Below are 27,686 nucleotides of genomic sequence, written 5' to 3'. Positions count from 1 at the left end.
CATGAAAGCCTTCACTTGGGTGGGGGGCAGAATGGTGTTTGTAGAGGACACTGGCAGGGTTTGGGCTACATGTTCATGGCACTCACTATAACCTGCACGTCAGGTTATAGGTGCAGTTATGTTGTATTTCAGAGCAAGAAACTGGCAAAACCAGAGGATTCCTTGCCTAAGCGTGCACCTACACTGTAGAACTGATGCAGTTTGACACCACTTTTAACTGCCATGCTTCAATGCTATGGAATCATATGGAAGGCACCACCAGGGTATCTGGTGGATGAGTATTGGTTGAAGACCTATCAAGACCAAGGTTTGAATCCTCACTTTGCCATATACATCCAGTTACAAAAGGCAATGGCAAATCTGAATAAATGTTGCCAAAATAACCCTAGGAGTCACTTAACAGGAATTAACAGCATCCAGTGACCAATCCCTAGGCATATCCATATTCTGTACTTGCAACTGGAAAGAATTTGAAACTGCCCGATATACACTTGATGACACTTCATTGTTCTGATAAAACAATAGGTAATCTAGTGAAATGATTTAAGAGATTCAAGTAAACAAATAGATGACGATTCAAATACTTGTTAAGAGTATCTACCTTGACTTTTTGATTCCCATATCAAAAGGAGTACAATATAAAGGATACTGATTTTAAAATCTATCTTGACAAGACCTGGTGATAGCAGTTAATAGTTCCTGGGACTGGCCACAATATGGCAGAACTGTTCTTCAAATACAAGGCCTCTGTATTTTCACCATCTTGAATTGTCTTACAGCATGAGCTGTAAAGCTTTCTGGCTTTTCAAATCACTGGCCAACACATATTTGGATGCTTCAAACATTAAATCTATTTCTGGGTATATTAGAGCTGCTGATTCCAAAAATGGCACCTGCTTTCTCCTATCAGGTCTAATTTTTGAGATACAAAACATTCATTGGCTTGCCCATAAAAATGATAACCACATCTAAGAAACTAGATCTGATGAAGTCTTTCCAATTCAATTTTCTGAATCAATGCTCCAATTAACAGATACATTTTAGAATGTATGGCAATTTTTTTAGAAGCTAAATTCTGTCCTAAGTAAATAAATATTCACCCTCTCTCTGATTGAGCAAAATTGTGATCTACAAGCAAGTACCTTAAAGCTACGGACAATGCGATTGCTGTTGCCCGCTTTTGGTCCAAAACTATTTAGCTGTTTGTGATTCCTTTATTTTATCACTTTTAAACTTATTTATTATGCAATGCTTTTGACACAAAATAAAAAAACCTTCATGTGACTGACATTCTCTTCTTCAGTATTTTAGTGGCATTACTTGGCCCTTTTGTTATCCATAACTGTTTCCAAACTGAGACACCCGTTACAAAAAAAAAAAAAATCACACAGGGAAAGTTATTTTTTCATTTATTATTTGGCAGACAATACAAATGTTCACTTTGATTTCTGACTTTGTGCTTGAGCCTTCAGCACCTTGACAACAATTTTCTGTTCCTCAATAAGGAATGCTCGTTTGATCCTAGGAGGAAAAATAACATCGTTTCAACATCAAGCATTTATCTCATTACTAAGGATATATTCAGACACAACACAGAAAGAACAAAAACAAATCCTTTACTTGATTTGCTCATCTTCCTAGCATTCATCCATCTTAATACATCACTTCTCAATCTGATTGAACTGTGCCCACAAATCGGGAGTTGTGTTATGTTTAGAGGAAAGCTTAAAGAAGAGCAAATAAGTGAGGCAAGGGTCAGCAGGATATTTATTGATCTAAAGAACATTAGTAATTTTTTAGCTAGACAGTTGCTGGGTCAGGTATTGTATCTATTGTATCCTGGCATCCTCAAGATTTTGGCTTAAATGCGCCATATAAATGGTTCAAAAATTGGAGTGACAGAGTGCCAAGAATGTTTATGTAACCTATCATACAGACTACTGATGTTTTCCAGTTTCTGTTCTCAACTACTAGATAAGTCACAGAAAGTACTCAAGGACTGTATCTAGTGCCCAAAGCACAAACTAAGCTGTAAGGCATGCCAAAGTACAATTTTATTTGTAGCATTAAACCTGTATAAATTTGTTTTACGGATCAATGAGAATTTGAAAGTGCTTTTCCATGAGCAATGAAGTGTTGGGACTGTGGAAAATTTCAAGAAAGAAAAGAAACTATGACTAATGAAAAAAGAATACTGTGCCAGCACAACATCAGAAAGCTTACATAATGATCTCAGTTATAACAGGCAATGAAGTAGAATTGAGGTTCATTGGGGTTATTTATTTTTTTCAATTTATGCCCTGCTTTTCTCCCATCAGTACAGGATCAGCAGCATTTACCACCTTTTGTTCGTATCTCAGTTGTTCAACAGGGTAAGGTTACCAATTGCAATCCAGTTCATACATTGGTGACTTCAAAATTTCCCTATTGTAATGGCGTTGCAGAGATTGCCTGTGAATCTGTTTTCAAGGCAAGGGCAAGGCATTAATATTTAAAGGTCTATAAAGCTATGCCCCCTTCCTCCACACCAACCACACACAATCTTTGAAGATGGGAGAGGGCTTGATGGTTTTAGAGATTTATTATTTTATAGCTTATTGCTAACCACTCTGAGATTTTTAAAAACAATGATATAGAAGTATTGTAAATAAATATGGAGAAGGGTTTCAAATTTGAACAGAACTCAACATAGTTATGTAGAAATCCAGTTACAACTGGGAATTACAAAAAGAAATTAACTACACATTGAAAATGAATAACTATAGTCCATGGAGTTCAGCAGGAAGATAATTAAAAGCATCCATTACCTGTCACGAACGCACTTAGCGCACATGGACCCGCCATAGGCTCTGCTAACATGTTTCTTTGTTTTAGAGAGCCTCATAAGAACCTTGGGACGAACAGCCCGAACCTGTAAGGAGTGAAAAGACATTCCTATAAAAACAGCCCACCACTTATAAGACCTAAAATCTGAAGTTTATTGAAAGGTAACTAAATGAAAAGATGGCTTGCACACAATTGTGTTGCTTCTTCGCCTAAATCCATCACTTTGAGTAAAATTATCTTACAAGAATGATTATGATTTCTTATTATTATATGTATTTATACTCCACTTTATCTCCCCAAAGGGGACTCAAAGCAATTTGACATAAAAGCATTAGTATACAATTTAAAATATACAAACATTAAAACAGAATTAAACACAAACAGCACTAAAAATCCAAAGTTAAAATCAGCTGTTAAAAAGATACACACTTTATTTGGATTCAAGGGCTTTACGGTTTTATCATTATGCTGTTTTATACTGATCCAGACTTGGTGGAAAAAAGAAAATATGGAAACATTAATAGTATTATTTTTATCTCTTATGGGAAAGAAGTGGACAATCAAAGACTATAATTTTCTTTTGAAATTTTCACTTTTCACACAAATATACACCCCCATAGATCACAGCTTTCCAAGAAATGAAGAAAATAAATCCACTAAATTCAAATTGTGGGACGTATTTCCTGATGCAAGATACTAAGCAGCTCAGGGCACCAGCGCTCTAGGAATGATCATTTACTGCCTACTCACAGTTTTAATGATGCATTTTAAACTTCCACTATGTCTAACTTTTGTTTTGTGTATTTTAATATGTATTTTATGGAAATATCTTTTAATGTGTGTATTCTATGGAGTCTTTTTAATGATTGTGTGCTCTGATTATGTGTTTTAGTAATGTTGTAACCCACCTCGAGGAGAGGCAGGTAAGAACTAAATTATAATTAGTATTATGAACAGTCTTAAATGGCTACAATGATTTCCTTCCATTTTATGTGAGTGTCGTTCCATTAAAGATCCAGAAAGAACTCACTGGACAAATAAATAAATGCACTGCTAAAATTGGTTGTGCAGAGTTTTATGCAGAACCTCAGCTGTTATGCACCTTATTTGTTTCATAGATTATGATTATTTCAACTATCTTTTTTATTTTGTAACATCCTAAGCTTCAAAAAAGCTTGATTTCTCCCAAAAAAACCTTTATTTAGTTCAAAGCAAAAATAAAATCTAGTTGAAATTAGAATACACTCTCACATAAATATATGACTGGAGTAGTAAGGATAGTCTTACTGTTTACAGGACTATGCTCAAATCTGGTTTTAAATGTTGGTATTATCAATACCTGCATTTCATTCCCATGGTTCCACATCACTAGAGGTCAATATATTACTTTATATTTGGATGGCTATTAAGGTAAAAGCAGCACTGATTAATGTGCCCTGTGAGTTTCTAAAGGGAAGCTGTTTCAATTTCTTTGCTAGGATTTTGTTCTGAATAAAAAATGTGTCCCAGCCCCTCCTATCTATATAGTATAGACTTGATTTTTTTGGCTTGCTTAAATACAGGATTTACAGCTCAATTACAATGGATCAAGCATACACATCTAGTAACAGATCCAGCTCTCAGCTGCTTGTGCAAACACAATACTTTACAAACTAGTCTCAATACTGCACTAAGCACAAGAGTAAACAACAAGCTGTGGGAAACATGTACAATGAACATGAAACAATTATCCTTAAATTTGTTTCAATCTTCATTACTAAAAAAAAATCAAGCTGATCAATTCAGAGCCCACATCCATCACATTTTCCCATACATCCCACTATTTATGTGGAAAAAAATTAACACACATGAAATAGAATAGACTTACACCACGAAGTCTTCCAGGGCACACACCACACGCAGACTTTGGTGCCTTCCCTACTTTCTTGGTGTAAAGGTAAACAATCCTGTTACCTGGTGTTCGAGACCTGTATGGATCAGAGAAACAATCATTTCACCAGTGTCACAACATAAAATAAATGAAATTCAACTACAAGATTTGTCAAGATCATACTTACAGCCTTGTTTTGTTAGACGCTGTGTTGTAGGACAGCCTACGACGGTATGTCAAACGCTGAACCATTTTTTCTGTGCAAAGAAAAATACATATACAGTTAAGAAAGCAATTCTTTAAGATGGCAATATAACATATAATTACCACAGTAAATGTGTCTTTGGCAATGTTTTTTGTACTGTTTTTAACTGAAGCAGTATGCTCCAGGATGTATAGATGTTTGCCTTCTACCATATTGTTTTTGTTGTTATTATTTTACATGTACATTTTAAGGCGCTATATAAAAATGATGGTGATAGCAGTAATAATAATATACATTGCCTGTATAAATATTTCAGAAAATTCTCAGGTAAACAAATTTAAAGAAGAATGGAACAATGCTTCACATAGGCATATCTACACAGTACACTAATAGTACAGTAAAAAAGAAGTTTGTTCACATAACAAAGTTACATGCAATCCTTTCCTCAAACTAATTTTAAAAACTGAATGAAGCAGAAAATACACAAATGCTGGGTCTAGTTGTGGTTCTGAGGAAGCAGAAATTAATTAAAATTCACAGAACATATAGAGGGGGAAAGGATTAGAAATATATGATTATTAATGTTTAGTTTTACATATGCAAGTTGAGCATCCTGATTTCCAAAATTGAAATTGTCCACATGGGTGACTGAGAGAGTGACCCCTTTGTTTTCTGATAATTCAATGTACATAAACTTTGTTTCACACACCAAATTATTAACAACATTGTATAAAATTATTTTCAGGCTATGTGTAAATCATACAATTTCAGGCTTGGACTTGGGTTCCATCTCCAACGTATCTCATTATGTACTTATATACAAATATAGGTTAAAAAAAAATCGAAACCCCAAAATACCTTTGGTCTCAAGCATTTCATATAAGGGGTTCTCTCAACCTGTATATTCATAATTGATAGACTTTGTTCTGGAAATATGTATATAAAATCTGAGTCGAATTATCAATACAGTAGAGTCTCACTTAACCAAGCCTCGCTTATCCAAGCCTCTGGATTATCCAAGCCATTTTTGTAGTCCATGTTTTCAATATATCGTGATATTTTGGTGCTAAATTCGTAAATACAGTAATTACTACATAGCATTACTGCGCATTGAACTACTTTTTCTGTCAAATTTGTTGTGTAACATGATGTTTTGGTGCTTAATTTGTAAAATCATAACCTAATTTGATGTTTAATAGGCTTTTCCTTAATCCCTCCTTATTATCCAAGATATTCGCTTACCCAAGCTTCTGCCGGCCCGTTTAGCTTGGATAAGTGAGATTCTACTGTACTTGTATTTTATAAAAAGAACTAAGGCATCATGTTTCTTATCTGGAATTCCCCTTAACAAAATCTGGCTATCAGTATTTAAAAAACCTCTAAAAAGTAAATAAAGGACAGTAAATAAAGAACTACGCTCAAAAACAGGGGAATTCCAGACAAGACACAATCAGGGCCAGCTAACCACCTCCCAACAAAGGATTCCCCCAGGCAGGAAGCAGCCAAGCTTCAAAGCTGCAAGGGTATTCAATACCAACTAAGGTGATCAACTGCTTCAGACAGTTCTTTCTCCCATCCTGGACATTCAGATATATTAACCCCACTTGACTAGTTTCCAAGAAACCTCACAACCTCTGAGGGTGTGTGCCATAGATGTGGGTGAAATGTCATGAGATAACAGCCGGTAGGTTGTTAAGAGTTGTGGGAGCTGAAGTCTAAAATACCTAGAGGGCCCAAGTTTGCCCAGGTCTGCTTTAAAAGATATCATATACTGCACTCACAATTCTACTTTTTGTACCTTTCTACAAATTCATAAATCCTACAAATGCTTCAAATGCTGTAGTGAAATATTTGCAGTATTATGTAATGTGTGTGTCTTTGGAGACTCGAAGGCCTCCTTTAAACCGTGCGAGGCGGACAGGCCTTCCCTTGACAGCGCCGTCCAGGCTCGTTTCCCTTCGTTTTTTCCCGTTCCTCGAAGGCAAAACCCCCTTCGTTCTTTGCCCCAAAGTCCTGGCCACCCCATGGGTCACCCTGAGGCCCGCCCAACCCTTTTACCTCACCCGATGGAAACGGATTGAACTCAAAGAGAGAAGCAGAAAAAGGCCTTACCACCAGCTACCGCCGACGCCGGAAGAGAAAGGAGGGCTTAGCCGGAACAGAAGGTTCAAACACACACGGAAAACCCGGAAGTATACTTACGCGTTCTCCGTACGCAATAGAAGGACGACAGGGCGCCGCCATCTTGTACGGAAATAGGAAGATATATGGGAGTTTGGGAGGGAGTTATGCAGCTGTGTTATACTTCGAGATTTTAAAAGCGTGATGAAAAAGTAAGTATCTTTAATACTTATTGTTATAAGGGGGGGGGGGATAGAGAACATAGAGTGAGTTATGCAGAGTGAGTGTTGTTTTAAAAGGCATTTAAAAACTTTTTCTGTAGGAGTATTAAAAGTAAGCCAAATGAAGTTCTAAAAGAACAGCACAAAACATCAGAATTAAAACCAAAATTATTTCAAAATTAATGCATTTAGCTTGCATCAAGTGACGAAACATGTATACAATTGTGTTCTCATTTAAACTTGAAGTACATCTACACTGTAAAAGTAATGCAGCTTGGCACCACTTGAACTGCCCTGATTCAATGCTATGGAATCATGGGAGTTGTAGTTTAGAGAGGCACCAGCACTCTTTGGCAGAGAAGGCTAAAGGCCTTGTTAAACTACAACGCCCTGGATTCATTGGACTACAGCAGTTAACGTATATTAATTTTAGAATGTAGATGCACCCCAGGTTAAGTTCTCCAACTCGTAAAACTTCTCTGGTCTTCTACTGCATGGATGCGGAAGCTCAAAAGCAATTTATGACATGATATGGGTTTTTTTCCTGCAGAAAGGATTTTTGCATTTGCTTGTCATTACTCAAAATTAATTACCTTTATTTAATGGCCTCAGTGCGCGCTTAAGTAAATTGGGCTAATTGAATCAATGCCATATTTTTATATAAAATAATTTTTATTTGCATACATACTTTGACAACTTTCAGTAAAAAAGAACACAAAACAATGAACATTTCACACATAACCCCACCACCAAGGCCTGAACAAGTATCACTTCCTTTACCATAAGATTTATAAGTCAACCATTAAACAAATGTCATATCCAAAGTTCCTGACCAACAAAGTTGTATTGTTTTCCTTTTCAACTTTCTAGAACATATTTAATAAAAACTGACCAATATAAATCAAAATCAGATCTATTAGTTTCCCCCCTGAACACCCTCATTTCTATTGATAATTTATCATTTAAGGCAACATTCCATACCTCCCCATACCAGGCTTCCAGTGTGAGATTGGTTACTACCGGTATCTTCCAGTTCCTTGCAATTATAAGTCTCGTCACTGTGAGTAAAATAATCACCAATTCTTTTTTTTCCATTTCTAAGTTCAACTTCGTGGGATTCATTAGTAATGCTAACCTAGCATCCGGGGTGATGTTTAATCCTCTAATGTTACCAATTTCTATAAATATGTTGTTCCAAAAACTCTTCAACTGGGGACATTCGCACCATAAATAAAAATATGTCTCTCTATGCCTGCCACATCTCCAACAGAGGTTACTTTGTTTCCTATCCATCTGATGTAGTTTAACTGGTGTGGTATACCATCTCCATATGACTTTGTATACATTTTCTTTTAATCTTATTGACAGATTTGATGCCATATTACTCAAATGTAAAATCATCCTTTACAAATGGGTTCTCTGCTATCAGATTACCACCCTTAGGAAACATACTCCAAATACATGTGCATAATAATAATAATAATAATAACAACAACAACAACAACAACAACAATAACAATAATATACTTTATTTATATTCTACTCTATCTCCTCAAGGGGACTCAGGGCGGATTACAGAACACATATATGGCAAGCATTCAATGCTGTTGTTCAATTAACATGGACAGACAATAATATAAACAGAAATAAAGGCTTTTTCCATGTTTTCCATTTCCGGCATCTGGAGGCTGTGCTCAACCCTGGCCACTGGGATTGGGTGGGGTGTGCTTTCGCTCCATCTTCCATGCTGAGGAGGTTTGTCATCCTTAGATGTCCTCCTGATCGAATCGCTGGCATGTTCCTATGGCATGTACCTCCCCGCTTAAAGCAGTGCCTATTTATTTACATTTATGTTTTCAATCTGCTAGGTGGGCAGGGAGCTGGGGCTGATGGCGGATGCTCACCCCAACCCAGGCTTGAACTGCCAACCTTTCGATTGGCAGGATTTTCTACAGCTTAGCGGTTTAACCCGCTGTGCTAAGCAGGTTAAACTGCTTATTTAAATTCAAGTAAAAATGCTAACCATTATATAGGAGAGCTACATTGAGTCTAGGACAGGCAAGGGCAAACATTGGCCCTCCAGGTGTTTTGGACTTCAACTCCCACAATTCCTGCCTATGCCTGCTTTAGAATATCCATTATTTAAGTCATTGTTTGTTTGGATCTCCCATCCAAGTGCCAACCGTGTCAGATCTTGCTTAGCTTCCAAGATTGCATGGGATCTGGTGTGTTTTTGATAATCAGGTCCTAGGCAATACAGTGATCCATGTGAATGACTTCCACTGGTTAAGACATGGCAGATGTAGATCAAACCCAACACGAGAAGGCCATCAGTTTGCCCCAACCTGGGTGAAACTGCATTAGGTGTCTCCAGCATCGAAGAAAGAGCAGGTGTTAGACCTTCTCATTCACCATACACTACAAAGAGAAATGAGAAATAGGGATAGGCAGAGGAGGTATTTGCACGGGTTGCTGGGCAACACAAAAGCACCTTGTGGTCCTGCGATAATCCAGAAGCAGAGATGATCGCCATGTGGTTGGTTACTTAGCAACCAGAAGAGTGATTTCTCTCCTTTGCACCTTTTCTGTCTTCAGTTGTGCCAAAATGAATTTGATTGAAAGTAGTATATTACTACCGACATCTGCATGAAAATGACACAGAGGTAAAACTCTGACCAACTAACTCAATAAACTTGGTTTCTTGGGAACAAAGCCTTTAATCTGTGTTATCATTCACTGCTGGGTTGAATTCAGGGGATAGAGGCCTGCATGCTTTCCCTCACTTTAAAGGGGCATCTTAAAGAACTGGGTATATTTAGCCTGCAGAAGAGAAGGTTGAGAGAAGACATGATAGCCATGTATTAAAGTATCATAAGGGTGTCATAAGGAAGCAGGAGCAGGCTTGTTTTTTGCTGCCCTGGAAATTAGGATTCGGAGCAATGCGCTCAAATTACAGAAGAGGAGATTCCACCTGAACATTAGGAAGAACTTCCTGACTGTGAGAGCTGTTCAACAATGGAACTCTCTGCCTCGGAGTGTGGTGGAAGCTCCTTCCTTGGAAGCTTTTAAGCAGAAGCCGGATAGCCATATGTCAGAGATGTTTTAATTGTACATTTCCTGCATGGCAGTGGGTTGGACTAGATGACCCATGTGGTCTCCTCTAACTCTATGATTCTATGATTAATCCCAGATTTGATAAAAAGGTTGTATTTAGGAATTTCTAGGTCAGCATTTTTCAACCTGGGGGTCGGGACCCCTGGGGGGATCGCGGGGGGTGGGGGATTGTCAGAGGGGTCACTAAAGACCACCAGAAAACACATTCACATTTGAGCATATTGAGTATTCATACCAAGTTTGGTCCAGATCCAACTTTGTTTGAGCTCTCTGGATGTAGGTGAACTACAACTCCAAAACCCAAGGTCAATACTCACCAGATCCTTGCGGTATTTTCTGTTAGTCATGGGAGTTTTGTGTGCCAAGTTTGGTTTAATTCCATCATTGGTGGAGTTCAGAATGCTCTTTGATTGTAGGTGAACTATAAATCCCAGCAACTACAACTCTGAAATAGCAAAATCAATCCCCCCCCCTCAACCCCACCAGTATTCAAATTTGGGTATTTCTGCCAAATTTGGTCCAGTGAATGAAAATACATCCTGCATATCAGATATTTACATTACAGTTCATAACAGTAACAAAATTACAGGAATGAAGTAGCAACAAAAATAATTTCATGTTTGGGGGGTCACCACAACATGAGGAACTGTATCAAAGGGTCATGGCATTAGGAAGGTTGACAACCACTGCCCTCGGTTCTCCAGAGTGACTTTATTGTCAACTTTCTCAGGTCATTCTAGGAGACCTAGAGATTTCTAGAAAGAACACTATAGATTCCATGTTCAGCTTCTATACAATGTTCATGATGGTTATGTGTTTTTAGATATGTTGAGTGGCGGGTAAGAAATAAAATCGTTATTACTATTATTATTAGAGAATGTTGACCACAGAGTCATACTAGAAGAGATGTGTTCTCTCAAGTAAATAATGGGAACGACAATGATTAGAAGCAGGCCCACCATTTCAGGTGATGTCAAGTCTAATTCAAGAAGAAGGAGAAGAAACATGATTCATATGAACTGACTAGTGACTTGGTTCTTGAGACTACAGCGATCAGGCAATCTGTTATCTTTTGCAAACATTCCCATCAATTGAGGCTCTTGAATCCATTGAAATTCTCATTATACACACACCTGAACTTGCAACTGAGCAGCAGAGAATTTGATTCAATTTTTGATCACAGACTTCTTCCTTTGTCTCGTAGGAAATTGTTTCTTCTAATTGAAAGATGAATTGAACATCTTCTCCCATTCTGCCTTGCTATTGCTAGGATTGGCTCGGGCTAATGGTGATTTGGAGTCCAACATCAGTTACATCAAGGTTTCTTAAATGTTTACTCAACCCCAGGCATATAGGTATATATAATTAGTACACCCACCAAACATATATTGATAATAACTCATAAATAAAATTATTTTAAAACAGTTCTTTGGTATACATATGATTTTACTGTTTCTTAATGATGAAAGCAAATTTTCATACTAATGAGATGGATTGTTTATTTTCATATAGGGAATTAAATTATGGCAGAATATTTGAGATTTTAGGATGTAGAGCATCTCCAAAATGTTGCATGCCATGCTGGCATGCCTGGTTTGCAGCATCAAATGGCAGAATATCCTCTGTTTCTTTTTTCTCCTGAATTCGGAAAGCACAATGGGGTGTTTTGGGGGTCTGTACTTCCAACTTAAAAGGTCCCAGGTTGCAGAGTGTGCCATCTGCCTTAAGCACCAATTACACTGTCATATAAAATCCAGGTTATCTGATATGAACTATAATATATGGCAGTGTAGGCTCATATAATCAGGGCCGTCCCTAGGTAATTTTCAAGTGTAGGCGAACAGAATTTGGCGCCCCCCCACCCCAAAAAAAACCAATCACTGAAAAATAAAAGCGTTGGATAAGCGAAAATGTTGGATAATGAGGGATTAAGGAAAAGCCTATTAAACATCAAATTACATTATGATTTTACAAATTAAGCACCAAAACATCATGTTTTACAACAAATCAACAGAAAAAGCAGTTCAATACATGGTAATGTTATGTAGGAATTACTATATTTGTGAATTTAGCACCAAACATCGAACTGGGATATAGGGCAGTGTGGACTCAGATAACCCAGTTCAAAGCAGATATTGTGGGTTATTCAGCCTTGATACTCTGGGTTATATGGCTGTGTGGAAGAGCCCTGAGGGTCCTTAGGAATTCATAGGAATTAAAAGGCCACCGAAAGGGAATCTGGCCCCCGGTATACAAAAAAAAAAAAATCAAAATCAGGACAGTATATAAAGAACAACACTCAGAAAACAGAGGAATTCCAGACAGGAAACAATCAGGGCCAGCTAACACTTCCCATCAAAAGATTCTCCCAGGCAGGAATCAGCCAGGCTTTAGAGCTGCACGTCCATTTAATGCTAATCAAGGTGATCATTTGCAACATTCACACTTGCCTGCAATCAGGAGAGAATGCCTCTGCAACAGATTGTTTCCTGGCTGGAATTCCTCTGCTCAGGGTGAGGCGACGCTGTGAAGGAGTGCGGGGCACGACCATTGGGACTTCCCAGAGCCCTTCTACACTGCCATATAATCTAAATTATCAAAGCAGATAATCCACATCATCTGCTTCGAACTGAATTATATGAATCTACACTGCCATATAATCCCGTTCAAAGCAGATAATCTGGATTTGCTATAGCAATGTAGAAGGGGCCTCAGTCCTACTGTAGGAGGACAATATGGGGCCTATCTATGCTGTGGCAGTGTAGAAGGGCTCTGGGAAGTCCCAATGGTCATATAGATTACTGATTCTTACGGCCTCCTCACATGGGGCTAAAATTGGCACATGGATTTTATACGGCAGTATAGATGGGGCCATGGTTGCAGTGTAGCATATTTAAGGGGGGAGTCAACAGGTCTTGAATTTTTTAGGATTCAACTTTTGTTGAGACATTGATTCTCAAAAGTAAGTTGTCTTTCTAGACATCACGTGGGTCTGATGCCATCATTAGCTGCTGCTTCTTTCGTCTTATAAATAGTGTGCTTTCCAAAAGCTTTGATGTCTTCTCATGGCCTTATTTATAAATTTGTTACTTACAGCTTGTTGTGAAGTAGCCTGCCTGTCTGATATCTATATAATTATTATTTTGGTTAATTATTGACTGTTTTTAAATGCAAATTTTAGACACCAAGGTTTCCCAGTCTCGCGAAATAATGAGAAAAATATGTATGAACTAGATATGCAAGCTCATTTTAAAAGGAACACATTTTAGACCACAAGTGAGTTTCAGAGCAATTAGAGTATTTAATTTGAACTTTCTGGGTCCAGAACCCTAAGGGGAGGAAAGAAGCCAATTAAATTAAATTAAATAATAATGCCCTAAATAGAAAAATGTAACAGGATCCAATTGTTAAAGAACAACACTTAAATTGCTGATAAAGGAATTTGGAAATATTTTATAAAGGCAACACTTTACCAATGTATTAATATCTTAAACAATAGTGCTGATGTTAGTTGGACATGACAGATTTGGGCCACACGTTCAACCAGAAGAAATTTTAAATTAAAAGAGAACAAAGATAAGTCCTAGCAATATTAAAAGAAAAGAGAGGAATTCCCATTTACATTTTGAACAAAACACCTTGATCCCAGTATTTAAAACAGCTTTTTGCTACCTGACACTATCTAGACACCTTGGATTACAATTAAGTTGTTCTCAACTTGCACAACGTACTGAGGATGATGATGGTCATAGTGCAACAGAGCAGACTGGGAAAGGCTGGTTTTAAAAACAGCACATACAAATATATGGTACAAAGTTCATGGATTTAATCCACTGCATAATGGTAATACTATAATTAACACATTGGAAATGCAATACAACCCCTGTATCCACAGGTTCAGTATCTATGGTTTCATTTATCCACTTCCGACAAGTATTTTCTAGGTATTCTTGAGACAGAAGTCCTTAATTTAATTTTAATTCACTATTATATGCATGTTTTCATGTTCACAAAAAATCTGGGGATGTATTCCTGTTGATATATAGCTTCAGGCCCCTGTTTTCCCTTTTAATTGTTATTTTTTATCTTTGAAGCAGAATATAGGCAGACCCTGGGTTAAGAACAAGATAGATTCTGTAGGTTTGTTTTTGAATTGAATTTGTACGTAAGTCAAAACAGGTGCTTTTAAAAATGTAACTCTAGCCAATAATTTATTGTTTTGTTTTGGATAGCATTGGGAAGGGTTAACACTCCTGTGGTGTTTGTTTTGTTATATGTGCCTCTGTTCAGAAGATTTCACTTCTTGTCTCAGTGACAATTGGATTTTTGAAATGTTGGGTTGTTGTGGAAACAAGGATTGGTGATAAAGTTTCAGTGGAAACACTTTTTCCCTAGGATAATTCTTACAGGAGTGAATTTACCTTCTACTGGGTAGATTTCCTCTCACTTCCTGTTGTTTTAGCCCCATTTGTTTCTGGGAGTCAGACGTAAGTTGGATGATTGTAGCTCAGGGACTGCCTGCAAAAATAAATAACTGTTTCATGAAAGAGCTTAAGGTAGAAGACTATTATGTGTAAGGTAGGATAAGGGTGACTGTCAGTCATTGGGAATATCTCAATTTGTTAACATGAATGCAGACACAGCATTTTCCCTATTTTCCACAATTTGAGGGCTTAAGATTCTCATCAGTAGCATTTTGGGGTGAGTGAGAAGGCCAGAACAAGGATAAGAGCACCATCCTAACTGGGAAAGGACCAGCTGAAAGGACAGAAGCAGAATTGGAGTTGTGCTGAATCTTAACTCCTATCAGTCCAGGAAAATATGGACCTACTTAGAATTACCTTCACCTTGGCCTGTGGACTTGTCTACAAAACTCTGTATCCATTACAAATGGACTGCTGGCTGTCCCCATAACACATCAGCTTCCAGTGAGTATCACAGGTTTTTGACTCTGCCCTTCTTTTGGCAAAGTCAGGGGATAGTCCAGGGTTTCCATCAAACTCTGGAGTATCCTGAGGCTTTGGGGCAGTTTGGACAGCTAGATTTGGTCTGATTCTGCCCAATCCACTGTGCAAATGGACACTTCCTCTATCACTGATCAGCATGTGAAAAGAGGATGAATTGTGCCCATGTTGCCATCACTTGAAACACCTCTGCTGGTGTTGGAATGGGGCACCCTCTTGACCAGTGAGAAGGCAAATTGACCATCTCCTTTTTATTGGTGGCATAATTGTATAATTCTGACATCAGCAGAGGTGCCCACAATGGCCAGGAGCTTGGATGGAGCTCCATAGTTGTCTAGAAGCAGTGTTGACATGGGGGAGATCATGGTCCAATGGAACAGATGCAGTCCCAGGTCTCTTGAACAATGGGCTGAATCCGATGTAGATGAGCCCTATGTTTTCACTGTGGCGTATCTTTTTAGTCTCTTCTGAGCATGTATAAGGACTAAAGAATAATAAAAGGATGCTGGAACACATAAGAAATCTGGATGTTCTTGTTGTTTGAACAAAGATTTACCTGATGGAAAGATCATTTCTTTTCTTCTGTTTTTTCCCCCAGAGGTTTAGAAAACTCTGCTGTTATATGCTGTAATATTTTAAATTACACTTCTACGTAGTTTTACCTTTAAGTTATTACACTTTCTCCCTAGTTATTGTTTATGATTTGTATGTTATATTTGCAAATGCTTTGTGTACACCCAGATAAATTTTGTTATCAAATAGGGCAAAAGGTGAAATATAAACAAATAAATAACTAGTTAGTGGGCTTTTGTGTTCTAGTGTTTAAGTTGCTACAACAGAGGCTGCAACATGTGGGTAAATTACATACCTGGTTATATGTCATCAGGACAAAAATTCCAGATCTGTGACCCAAACAAACTCAGATTCTGTGACTACTTTATGCATAATTTAAGAGAAAGTTCTTTTGTATTGGGTCATCTTTTATGGCTCCTTTCCATTTAAGTCGGGATTACTCTGAAGATCTTCTTGTTTGGATTTCGAACAGCAATAGTATAGTGCTGTAAGTGTTCTTTGTTGTAATGCCAAGTATAGGAAGCCCTTGCTTACTGTAGCACTGTCAGAAAATGGAATTGGTTGAAAAGTGGAATCAAAGTTTTGCAAATGCATTTGGGTTGCTTAATAGTGGAAACAGAACACCACAGTATACTGTAGCATGTGTGTCCCAAGTGAGCCTCTTAGGCATGAAGATCTGGTGAAAGATCAGATCACCCCTCAAATTAATGGAACTTGTCAGTAATTTACAAGCATTGAAAAATGAGACACCAGAAAACAAGGTGTTCAAAGCTGGGCAAAACCTTATTACTTTGGACTTCATTATGTCTTATGTATTACTTACTATTGATGATCTTGTATGAACAATTACAACCCATTCGTATGACTGAACTGCCTCATAGGAATGTTGTAAACATTATCAAAAAATGTGTAAAGTGTTTGCAACACAAATCGTAAATCACAATCTTCGCCACCATCACCACCACCATTGGTAATGACTTACTGAAAACATTGCATACAAACCAACTATTTTCTTTCCTGGTTAGCAAACTAGCATTTGCCTGTATTGGCTTCTGTTGCGTTAATTCATTTTTGACACAGACCTGTGAAGACTATGTGTCATTAAATGGATGAAGCATTCATTTCCACTTCAGTAGTGCTTGTTCGACAAACAAAATAATTTTGTAGCAAGGAGGAAAACAGTTTAGCAAAAGGCAGCCCCCTCACATACAAATGTACATAACATCACATTTGGGCTGAAACTTTTTTCCTGTCAGGGGGATTTTTTTTTTTTTAGAAAAAAAAATGTCATAACCCCATAAGAAAGAGAATTAAAATCCTGTTATTTTAATTTACATCTACCCACAAGATAAGTAAAGTTATCATTGAAATTCTAATTAAATAGGATGATTGACTAAGGTAGGACATCAAAGAAAAAGAGTGAATATGATAAGTCGAAGTCTTATTAATTAGTCCGCATGGAAGAAATTCCAGAGACGTCAAGCTGAGGCTGCTGCAAGGAGGAAAAATAGCAGACAAGAAAATGTGTGTTTCTTTGAAGTTAGGAATGGAGATAGTGATGGAGGTAATTGTGTCTGACTGGATCCAGTAATGAAGAGCCGTAAATCAGACCTTGGAATCACAGGCAAGCGTCTGGTAACGAATACGGAGGCCCCTGCTGTGAAGAAACAGAATGCCGGGCTGACTAATTGACCCAGCCTATCTCCCAGTAGCTCCCTGTTATTATTTATTAATTTTTAATTTCTGAATTATTTACGTCCTGGGAAATTATTTTTGACAGCCTGTTAGGAGCGCCAAAGTTAATGGAGGATGAAAGGGCTGCAACCAGAATTAGCAGGGATGCAGTCACAGGCTACTGGATTTAATGATTTTGGAAAAGGAAAATTGATTTCACACAGCGTGTCACTTTATACTACTTTAGGGATACACCAGCTATTTTATTAATTGAGGAATAACCAACTCAGAAGTATATTTGAAGTGTAAATGAATTGCACGGCTCAGCTATTTATTCTCAGTTCTCCCCTTCACTTCCACATCTGGGGGGAAAGCAATGAGTTGGCTTAAAGTTGCTGATTAAAACAAACACTGGTGCCAATTCCCTTATAGACCTAATCCTGTTTTTTTTTTTTTCTTGTGCTAGTTTGTGGTAGGGAGTAAGAAGGGGAAGCAATCAAGTCATCCTGAGAAAATTGGAAACGTGTATTTGTTCCAATGAAATCTATTTCTCCTTGTGACACAGTTCAATCATGTAAAAAACTCTTGTTTTTCCCAGTAATAGATAATTACAGTGGATGGATGGAACCCAGGAACCATCTCTAGGACGAGAAGTTGGTTCCCAACACAAAGAAAAAAGAAGGACATGGGAAGGTTGAGAGGGTAAAGGCAAAATCTCAAAACAGTGCTAGAAATAGCATTTGATCAAGTATTAAAATACTCTTATAAGATCTGGTAAGTTTTGTAAAGCCTTCTTCAGCAACAGTGAAACAATACTATAAATCATTACAAATACATGTGACTGTATACATACATAAAAATGGAATTAGAGCCAATTAGCCATTTTGGCAATTTTATGTTTTTTAAAATACTGTTTGTGAAATTTCCTTAGAAAAATTTCATTGATAACACATCCCAACAACAAAAATTTGGTATTTTGGGTTTTAGGCCTATTCCTGGGGTTATTTGAGACACTGATTCAAATAATTGCATTGGATAGACTGCATCAACTTTCTTAGACATGCTTATGATTTGCATGGGCAAGCAGATGAAGACTGCTATGTGGCATATATTTAACTCAAAAATTACATCAGATAGGGGAAAACTGGTGCATTTTTAGATTTGGCAGATCAAATATACCCAGAAATATTTCTAACATACGAGACACCCAAATGTGTGTTGACCAGTGTAACCTATTATACTTTGATTGAGTGTGCAATTATGATTATACAAGTATGGGAAGTGCTTGAGAGGGGTGTTTTCTTGGACTATAAATCACTGAATCCACCAACCATCTAGGGTATTGACTATTTTGGATGAGGAATTTTAAGAGCTGTAAAAAAAAACCAGCATAGTATTGATATTGGGACATTGGGAGACCAGAGTTCGAATCCTTTCTCAGGCATGGAAAGCCACAGAATGACCTTGGTCAAGTTATGTTCTCTCAGCCTCAAAGTAAAGCAAAGTCAAACCTCCTCTGAACAAATATTACCAAGAAAATCCCACAATAAATTCAGAAATGATTTGAAAGCACACAGCAACGAGTAAAAAAGAAAGCTAATCTTTCAGATAAGCTGTGATCATTAAATTAGTTCCAACATCTCTGTCATAACTGTTGAATGTTACATCAGATAGAAGCAAAACTTTTCTTGACTTTTACAAGTGCTTGATTGAACTTTAGGTATGGAAAACAATGCTACATTAAGATAAAAAGGCTGGAAAAGATAGGATCTTTCTTAGGAGGCAAATTTCTGATACTATTACGAACATGGTGTTTGGAGATAATGGTGACAAAACTGCTCACAAATAAAGCATATGCTTTTTATATTTTTAAAAGAAAAAGGTTTTTTTGGCCCTCATGTGGAGATAACTGTGGAGACAGAGAAAGGTTTTCCTCTAAGGGGGTTACAAGTCATTTAAGCACATCCCTTCAGCTTATTTCTCTGAGCAGTTCATAGCGCTGTGAACATTCCTTTTACTGACAAGAACATGCAAGGCTAGTCTGGGTTTATCTGTTACTTTGTGGATTATACTGGTGGCAATTAATGAAGCAAGAAGGATCAGCTATTAGAAGGAGTTATGTGAGATGGTTGACCCATGGCCTATACTTCAAGGATTGCTTCTTTATCGCGCTCTCGCAGATTTACAGTATTCCTGCCATGTCCTCTTTGGGCTGGGGATCCTACCATTTCAAGACGTCATCAGAGAGCCAGAAAGAGGCAATGGTTCCAAGGAAGTGAAAACTCTTAAGTCAAAAGATGCCAAAATTATCAGCCAAGCCCAATTAAAAGTTACTTTGTTTGTAACAAAACAAAACCCTTTGAAACCCAAGATTTTTAAAAATTCTGGTCATAGCTATGCTAATAAAATTTATTTATTTATTTCTCATTATTGTTATCTGCTTTCAAATGGTTTCTGACTTATGACTACTTTAAAGCAAACCTATCGTTGTGTGTGTGTTAGCAACATTTGTCCAAAAGTAGTTCGTCAACCCACAGAGTTGACTATGGATCCTATACAGAACATTTGAATCAAATTCCCAAATAATCAGATCTCCAAATTCAAATCCGCAAATATGGACAGATGAATGCATTTCTTTATTGAATTTATATCCCACCGGTCTCCCAAAATGGGATTCATGGTTGCTTACTGTCATTTTAAGATATCAAGCTAAAATATTAATTTACAAATGTTAAGAATTAAACAGTATTTTTAATGATTAAAACAGTTACAAATGCTGAAAATATCTTTAAACTATAATTTCAATAAAATGTTTAATAACAAGATTTTCTATGAGAAGTACTTTTCTGCTATTTTTGCCTACTTAACTGAGATATGTGGTGATCGGAAATGAGAGTTTTTTATGTGGTAGTGTATCAACAGTATCAACAGGGAAAATGTTTCCAGATTTTGCATGAATACACTTACTGGTAACTGTGGATAACAGTGAGTGCTATTGTAATGATGGACTCGTAGCTAAATAATGCCATAGAGTCATACTGGAGAACCTAGAAAATGCCGAGGGAGGACATGATTGGTCATGGATAAATTAAACTGTGGATATTGCTTCTGTGGATACAGGGGTTGCATTGTATGATCTTTGATGGATATTGAGGTGCCAGATGAAGTCAGTCCTTTTCTCTTGTGCTCCTAATGCCATGTGAGATTTTTTAACAGTTCTAGAGTTCTGTTATGTTTTATTTGCAGCTTTTCCTATTTTATCTCTGAGGCTTATTGTTTATTAAAACAGTGTATCTTATTGTTGTTTTTAGTATTGTGAACTGTCTTGAACTTGCTTAGCCACAAAGAACAGAAGCTATGATAGGAAATGTGAGCAAATCTTGACTCTGGGATTGTGACCAGTTGGCAAAAAGCAAGACAGATGCTATGATGTGAGATCACATCCATCTAAACTGGTGGATGAAGTGAACCAAATGGAGAAGATGAAACCACACTCAACATTAGCCCAAGCAGAGGAAGCAGGCAATTGCTTTAATGAACCAAGATACACTGATAGGTAGAAAAAGATTAAGGCAAAAATAAAAAATGGTGAGCAAAAAGAACCATATCTTCAATCATTTCATGGATGAAAACTGGGATATATTTGAACAAATTGGCCCTCCTCATTTGTTAGTTTGACTTTTGTGGATCTGGTTATTCATGGATATTATTAAAAAGGCCTCTATAGGATTTCTAAGTCCTCCAGTATGGCTCTATTGGCCTACTTTCCCTTGACATTAACCATGGAGCCATAATGAAGGACCAAGAGATTCCTAGAGAGAATTTTTTCTAGGAATCTTTAGGTCTTCCAAAGTGATTTTTCCAGCAGAATTTGGACACAGGGTTGTGCTAGAGGATTTGTAGAGAATTGGTGTTTTTTTGGTGTGAACAATCCTTATTGCAATACAAAAAAATGTGGAGTGATTTGATATTGATTGGTCAATTAAAATCCATTGCTTTTGCAAAAGACCTCATGGAGATGAAAACTGTTGTTGCTGTTTTATTGCTATGGATCAGCACAACTGCCTGCATTTTCCAACTTCCTGGAAGTGTGTGTGGCAATGGTGATCGTTATCATAATTATCTGCACTGAAATATTTAATTTTACCCACTGTTTGGGGGCATGCTTTTAAAAGTTGGCCCCCAAAACTGTGGATGCAGCTTTCTAGACTTTATTTAAAAACCATTGATTGAAGGAATGAAGGCTTTTATTTTTAGCATGAAGAATTGTGTGCCCTGTTGCACACATGGCAGAACAATCAAACTTCCCTAGACCATTAAGCTGCCTCTTCTCTGTTTCAATATTAAAACAAAGGGTATATTTTCCGTTCTGTACTGCGTTCTGGGAATTAAGCCCACAACTCCAATTAACAGAAATGAATTCCCCACACAGAATATTTACCCTTAAGAGTTGGCTTGATATAATGAGTCATGTGTTTTGTGTTTAAGCTCTTAATGCCTAGAGGATTTAAAAAACCCACTTCTATTTTGATCACTTCATGTTTTCATCATTTGAAGGGAGCAGAGCGGCTCATTCTTACCCCTGGCAATTAAGCATATACATTACTTGATTAATAATGTGCAATCGACAGCTGCCTTTCTCCTTTCTCCACATCTATGTCTGTCAAGAAAAGGACAAGAATTAGATAACTGGAATTTTATTTCTTTTAATTATTTACTACTCAACAAATATTAAAACTATAGTGGAGGCTGAAGGATGTTTCTGAGATTAGCCTGTGAAATTAGTGATAGTTAAACAGAACTTTTGGGGATTTTAAATTATAGGTTCAGAGCTTGGAGAAGCAACTTTATAGAAAAAATCTCCCAAAATGTCCCAGCCACTCTAGCTAGCAGGGCCACTGGCTGACCTTGTGGGTTGTTGCATTCTGGGAGTTATTCAAAAAAACCTTTGTAACCTTTAAATAAGTTTCTTGGGTAGTACATTGTTTGTATGCCAATAAAGGCTGTGTCTGTTTGAGAGAGTAGTTCATTGTGTGCACCAGAATCAACATCTTAGGAGTTTGCTTTTGAACTTTCCAGTGCTTTCCCCCCAGTTTTCACGTGTAGAGGCTGAAACTAAGAAAGATAAGTTACGGGTGATTTTTGCATATGGATTGTATGAGGCCAACATGGGACACCTTCATGTACTTAACAGAAATAGGCAGGATGAAAGATGCCTTAGACAACTGCTTCTTGAACTATGGATTCCAACCCTAAGTGGGGTCCCATTAGCTCAATGTTGGGGTCACGAAAACATTTACAACAGTAAAAGGTTTCTGAACACCACTTATTTACACAACTATATTAGCAACAACATGCAGTGTTTACAGTGGACTCTGCAGAAAATACTTTAGCTACAAACCACATAAAGGAAAATAGGAAGCCTTTATTTATTTTTAATTAATGTGCGATTTTTATACCAATTTTATGTACCCATATACCTGAGGTCACATAAATATGTCTTGAGCCTAAAGGATTCACATGCCCACATGCCCCATTACTCTGTCCAAAAATCAAATATTGAAGATTGATTTGTATTTGTCCAGTACACTGGGGTCTAAGGAAGGTTTTTTTTAGAAGTGGTCTTATCACAGCCTATGAGGACTGCAGGGACTCTGCACTGATACAAGAGAAAGATCATAGCTTGTGGCACATAGTTTGCATGAAATATCATAGTTACCAACTATGTCACCATCAGTTTGACAGAGAGATTCCAAATAAAGCATCTACCACCTCACTTTTCTGACTGCTTTTAAAAGTCTGTTTTTTTTTCTTCCTCTCCCATGTTACCTCTTTGTCCTGTCTTACTTCCATTTGTGCAAAATGAGTTAACAATGTGAAGTTAGTTTGCACACAGTTGCCACAGGCTGCACACGCACTGTAGAATTAATGCAGTTTGACACCACTTTAACTACCATGGCCCAATACTGTGGAATCATGGGAGTGACTGTTTCATGTCTTCTCTGCCAAAGAACTGGTGCCTCACCAAACCGCAACTCCCATCATCCTATAGCCTTGAACCTTGGAAGTTAAAGTGGTGTGAGACTGCATTTGTTCCACGGTGTGGTTGTACTCTTAGTGGGAGGTAAGAGGGGCAGAATCTTGCCCTTCCCTGTAGACAAGTGGTTCCCAAACCTGTGGCCCACGGCCCAGCAATGGGCCACAAGAAGAAAAATCCAGTCCGTGAACCTCCTTCCTTTTTATTTATTTTATTTCATTTATTTCCACTTTCTTTCCACAGAGCTGACCATTCACTTGGATAGACCATGTCAGATCTAGATTATTAAATATGGTTTTCTGTGGGCAAGCAGATGGCAACTACTGGATGGCATATGTTGATCAAAAACTGATTCATAATCTTTTTGGTACTAATGTTGGAGAGTGGTCCCTGCTCAAAGTGGTCCCTGTTCAAAAAAAGGTTGGAACCACTGCTGTAGAGTATGATAAAAGCAAACTCCTGCATCCTTTCCTAGCTTGTGATCTTCTTCATCAGTAAGGTTTGCTATTTTGAACACATCTTGGTCTTATTTGTCTCAGTTTTCATCTGTGAAATATTGGAGATCATTTATATAGGGTTGCACCATGTAACAGGCTGAGGTAGAAGGATATGCAACATGTGTGCAGGCTTAGACTTTGATTCTGGGTGACGTGTTTTAACATTGGAATGTATTTTAATTATGCTATATTATGTATGTATTAATTTTAATCCAATTTTATCTCAAGTTTGTTTTTATGCTTTAAGGCACTGTATAAGTGATGTTTGTAAGCCACCTTGAGTCCCCCATTCGGGTAGAGAAAGGCGGGGTATAAATAAGGTAAATAAATAAATAAATAAAATGTAATATGTTATATGTATTAATGTGTTTACATTGTTTTCGATTAATTCTTTAATTGGATTTTTTTAGAATGTTTTTTGAAAAATTCATACTATAGGTTATTTTTGCTCTTTTAACTTATAGGGATGCCATATTGGGAGAAAAACAGGAAATAAGCCAAGTAAATAAATAAACTGGGGGAAAAAATCACAGATCATCCATTGGTATCTTTAGCTTAAAGAAAGGATCAGCCATGGTTTTAAATGTGTCCTATATGTCCCCTTTTCCCCTACAGTTGACAACAAACACAACAACAAAAACAGAAAGACTGGAGAGGCAATTTCCAGGAGAGAGTAAAAAAGAATCAAATTAACGTGGCACTTCAGGTCAAACTTCCTCCCTGAAGAAAAACCAAAAAGAAAGTGGCAACGCTAATTACTCTTTTTCTATTTAAAAGCCTCTGAGTTCTTAAGAGCTTGGAGGAGATGGAAGGAAAGTATTAAATTTTCATTAAAGGGACACTGCCAAATTGGACATAGAGTTTTCTTTGAAAAGAAAGGAAATGAGTTTGTGGTAGAAATGAGAACTTGTACTCTTAAATAAGTGCCGTTCTGCATCTCCAAGCAAAGTTGTGTTTACTCTTTTACAAACTGCATCCATTGAAGTTGCAAAGTTTCAGTTGAAATAGATTTGTAGTGACCTTCATTTACCCAGTATCCTCCATAAGAGAAATAGGGGTCAGTCTGATTAAAGACGCCTTTGCTCTTAACATTTTGAAAAAGAAAATGCAAACAATATCATTTAAGGAGGCTCATCATCAGGGTAGAAGGGTTCAGCAACAAATAGAAAGGGGAAATTTAACTCTTTAAATTCCTGACCAGAGAGGGAGTCAAAATACCATGTACAGACACAGTAGTGCTGAGGAGCACACAGAGTTCTCTGCAAACAAAAGATTCCCAATTTCCCCTCTCTTTACTCACAAGGAGCCTCCCTGAATGGAGTTCTACCGAAATACAGAGATTTTAAACAGCAAATGTTACATACACATAAATCTGCACAGCATGAGCAAGGTTGCATTTCCTCACTATAAAAACATCCAGGTGGAGGTGAAAATCCTGCCACTATCTTTTGTATGTGGGAGGAAGGAAGCAATTGTGTCTGCTTTCCAAGCCGGAATCTTGGCTAATTTGTTGCTTTTCCATTTTGCTAATGATTGAGAAGCTAACCTTGCCTACCCTTAATTTAATGTTGTCATTTACAAACTGTGATCCTGAGACCTGTGGGGTTATTCAGACAGACATTAGTTGTACCTCAATGAGATGATCACTAATGACATATAATCTTCTCTGCAGGCAGTTAGCCCTTAATTACCCAACTTCCTTCTGCAATGCAGAGCTACAACGGAGTGGCAATGGGCCACTTGAACTCTTCAAGGGAAGGGATCAAGCCTAGTCAAAATGGCAAATGCCTACATGAACTTGCCTTAGAATTTTCCACAGTACTATGTAATTCTATGTACAAAGATTTTGTGATATATGTGCTAATATGGAAGATGTTTTCTTAAACGAAGTGAACTGACACATACATGGCTAAGAGGAAATTAAATTTATACTGAGGAAAAGTAAGTAACACAGCACATCTAAGGAATATATGAATCAAAATATATTGGAATTGGCTGATTTCCATGGTGGAAGCAAACCAAATGATCAGTTTGCGGAGGATGAACTGCAGAATTAATGCAGTTTGAGTTGCTGTGAGTCTTTCAGGCTGTATGGCCATGTTCCAGAAGCTTTCTCTCCTGACGTTTCGCCCCAACCGGAAGAAGCCAGACCTTAAGGCCGCAGGGCCATCAAATACTAATCAAGGTGATTAATTACAACATCCACACCTGCCTCCAACAGACAAGAGTTCTTTCTCCCACCCTGTACCTTACACAGATATATAAAACTCCCTTGCCTAGTTTCCAGCATACCTCACAACCTTTGAGGATGCTTGCCACAGATTTGGGTGAAACGACAGGAGAGAAAGCTTCTGGAACATGGCCATACAGTCCAAAAGACGCACAGCAACCCAGTGATTCCAGCCATGAAAGCCTTCAACAATACGATGCAGTTTGATACCATGGCTCAATACTATGGAATCATTAAGAGTTGTAGTTTTACAATATCTTTTCTGCCAAAAAGGGCTGGTGCCTCCCTAAACTACATAGTTTGAATCCAGTGGTGCAAGAGAAAATAGTGCCACTGCATAATCATTGGGGGAGAACCACATGAGGCACACCGTTCTTAATGTAGGCTTGAAGAGTATGCATTATGTAACAGGAGAAATAAAATAACACACAGACAGAGCTCAAAAGAGCGTTAGAGCACAAATTGAACGCTACTTGTTAAACAAGGTTAATTTGTTCCTATTCCACTTGAAATGGCTTCAAACACTTCTAAACTAGGTCATTTGATTGCTATGAAAGTACATGTCCAAGGCAGCTGTCTTTTCAGCAACAAGTTTATTGGAGAGTTTTGATTGCATCCCAAAAGCATGTGAGATATTTCTGACCATATCAAAGAAAACCTCAACTGCATTATCAAGGCACTCTAATGAGATGGTTTGTTTAATTGAAATGCTTCAAATTACCATCTGGTACAGCATGAAAAAATCATTATTTTCATTAGAGGAACTCCTCGTTAGCTGGAAATTGAAGTTACAAAATATCACGGCATGATATACTTGAAGTATTGTAAAGTACACTCAAATTCGGGTTATTAAGAGACTTTTACATATAAATGGTGCTTCGGTATTAGTTAAGTCATTGCAATCACCCAATTTATACATTTGAGTTTATTTTTCAAATCGGCTATAGCTGAGGGAATGAAGTGGCATGGGGATTATTCTGCAGATCTGTGGAAGGCCATAGGTATTTTAATGGGAGGGGAAAAATGAGCTAATATGAAGACATTTTAATATGCACAAAATACAAAAATTATACTAATTCCTATTACATTATGATTTCCAGAGCTTAAAAAGGTGTCTTTCCCAAGCTCTGGCTAAATTCATTATTTGGGCTTCAACTCTGAACACATAGAAAAGCCAATATTATGCAAGAGAGGAGATGTCCCAGCTGAATCTATCCTTTATCTTCTGAATCATAGTATAAAAGGCATTTTCAAGATTATATATAAAAAGCCTTTGTGGACACATTGAATGTTTTCATGTGCTGGTTCATGTTCTGGAAATAGGTAACGCTTGGAAAGACCCCTGCCCTGAAGC

At 37.5% G+C, this 27,686-nt stretch overlaps 1 protein-coding gene and 1 long non-coding RNA gene across 7 annotated transcripts; one reads left to right on the top strand and one right to left on the bottom strand.

Moving 5' to 3' along the window:
* Positions 1-1,392: 1,392 nt before the first annotated feature.
* rpl34 (ribosomal protein L34) lies at positions 1,393-7,109 on the bottom strand. The gene is made up of 5 exons (XM_062982954.1): positions 7,014-7,109; positions 4,884-4,953; positions 4,694-4,793; positions 2,808-2,911; positions 1,393-1,521 (listed from the first exon to the last, which is right to left on the bottom strand). Exons 2-5 carry the CDS (start codon positions 4,946-4,948, stop codon positions 1,437-1,439), a joined length of 354 nt encoding a protein of 117 aa, XP_062839024.1. The 5' UTR covers positions 4,949-4,953; positions 7,014-7,109; the 3' UTR covers positions 1,393-1,436.
* LOC103279055 (uncharacterized) lies at positions 7,085-24,956 on the top strand. Of its 6 annotated transcripts, none has more exons than XR_010006853.1 (3): positions 7,088-7,234; positions 8,211-11,712; positions 18,167-24,956. It is a non-coding gene; the product is annotated as an uncharacterized LOC103279055 (long non-coding RNA). The 6 variants fall into 6 exon arrangements; XR_010006854.1 differs by lacking the exon at positions 7,088-7,234 and having other exon boundaries at positions 7,253-11,712; positions 18,167-18,342; positions 20,880-24,956; XR_010006855.1 differs by lacking the exon at positions 7,088-7,234 and having other exon boundaries at positions 7,253-11,712; positions 18,167-18,342; positions 19,749-24,956.
* The last annotated feature ends 2,730 nt before the right edge of the window (positions 24,957-27,686 follow it).

Source organism: Anolis carolinensis, chromosome 5, assembly GCF_035594765.1.
Source record: "Anolis carolinensis isolate JA03-04 chromosome 5, rAnoCar3.1.pri, whole genome shotgun sequence".
NCBI lineage: Eukaryota > Metazoa > Chordata > Lepidosauria > Squamata > Dactyloidae > Anolis > Anolis carolinensis.
Note: the sequence above shows the minus strand (reverse complement) of the source record. Positions and strands in the feature narration are given on the sequence as shown.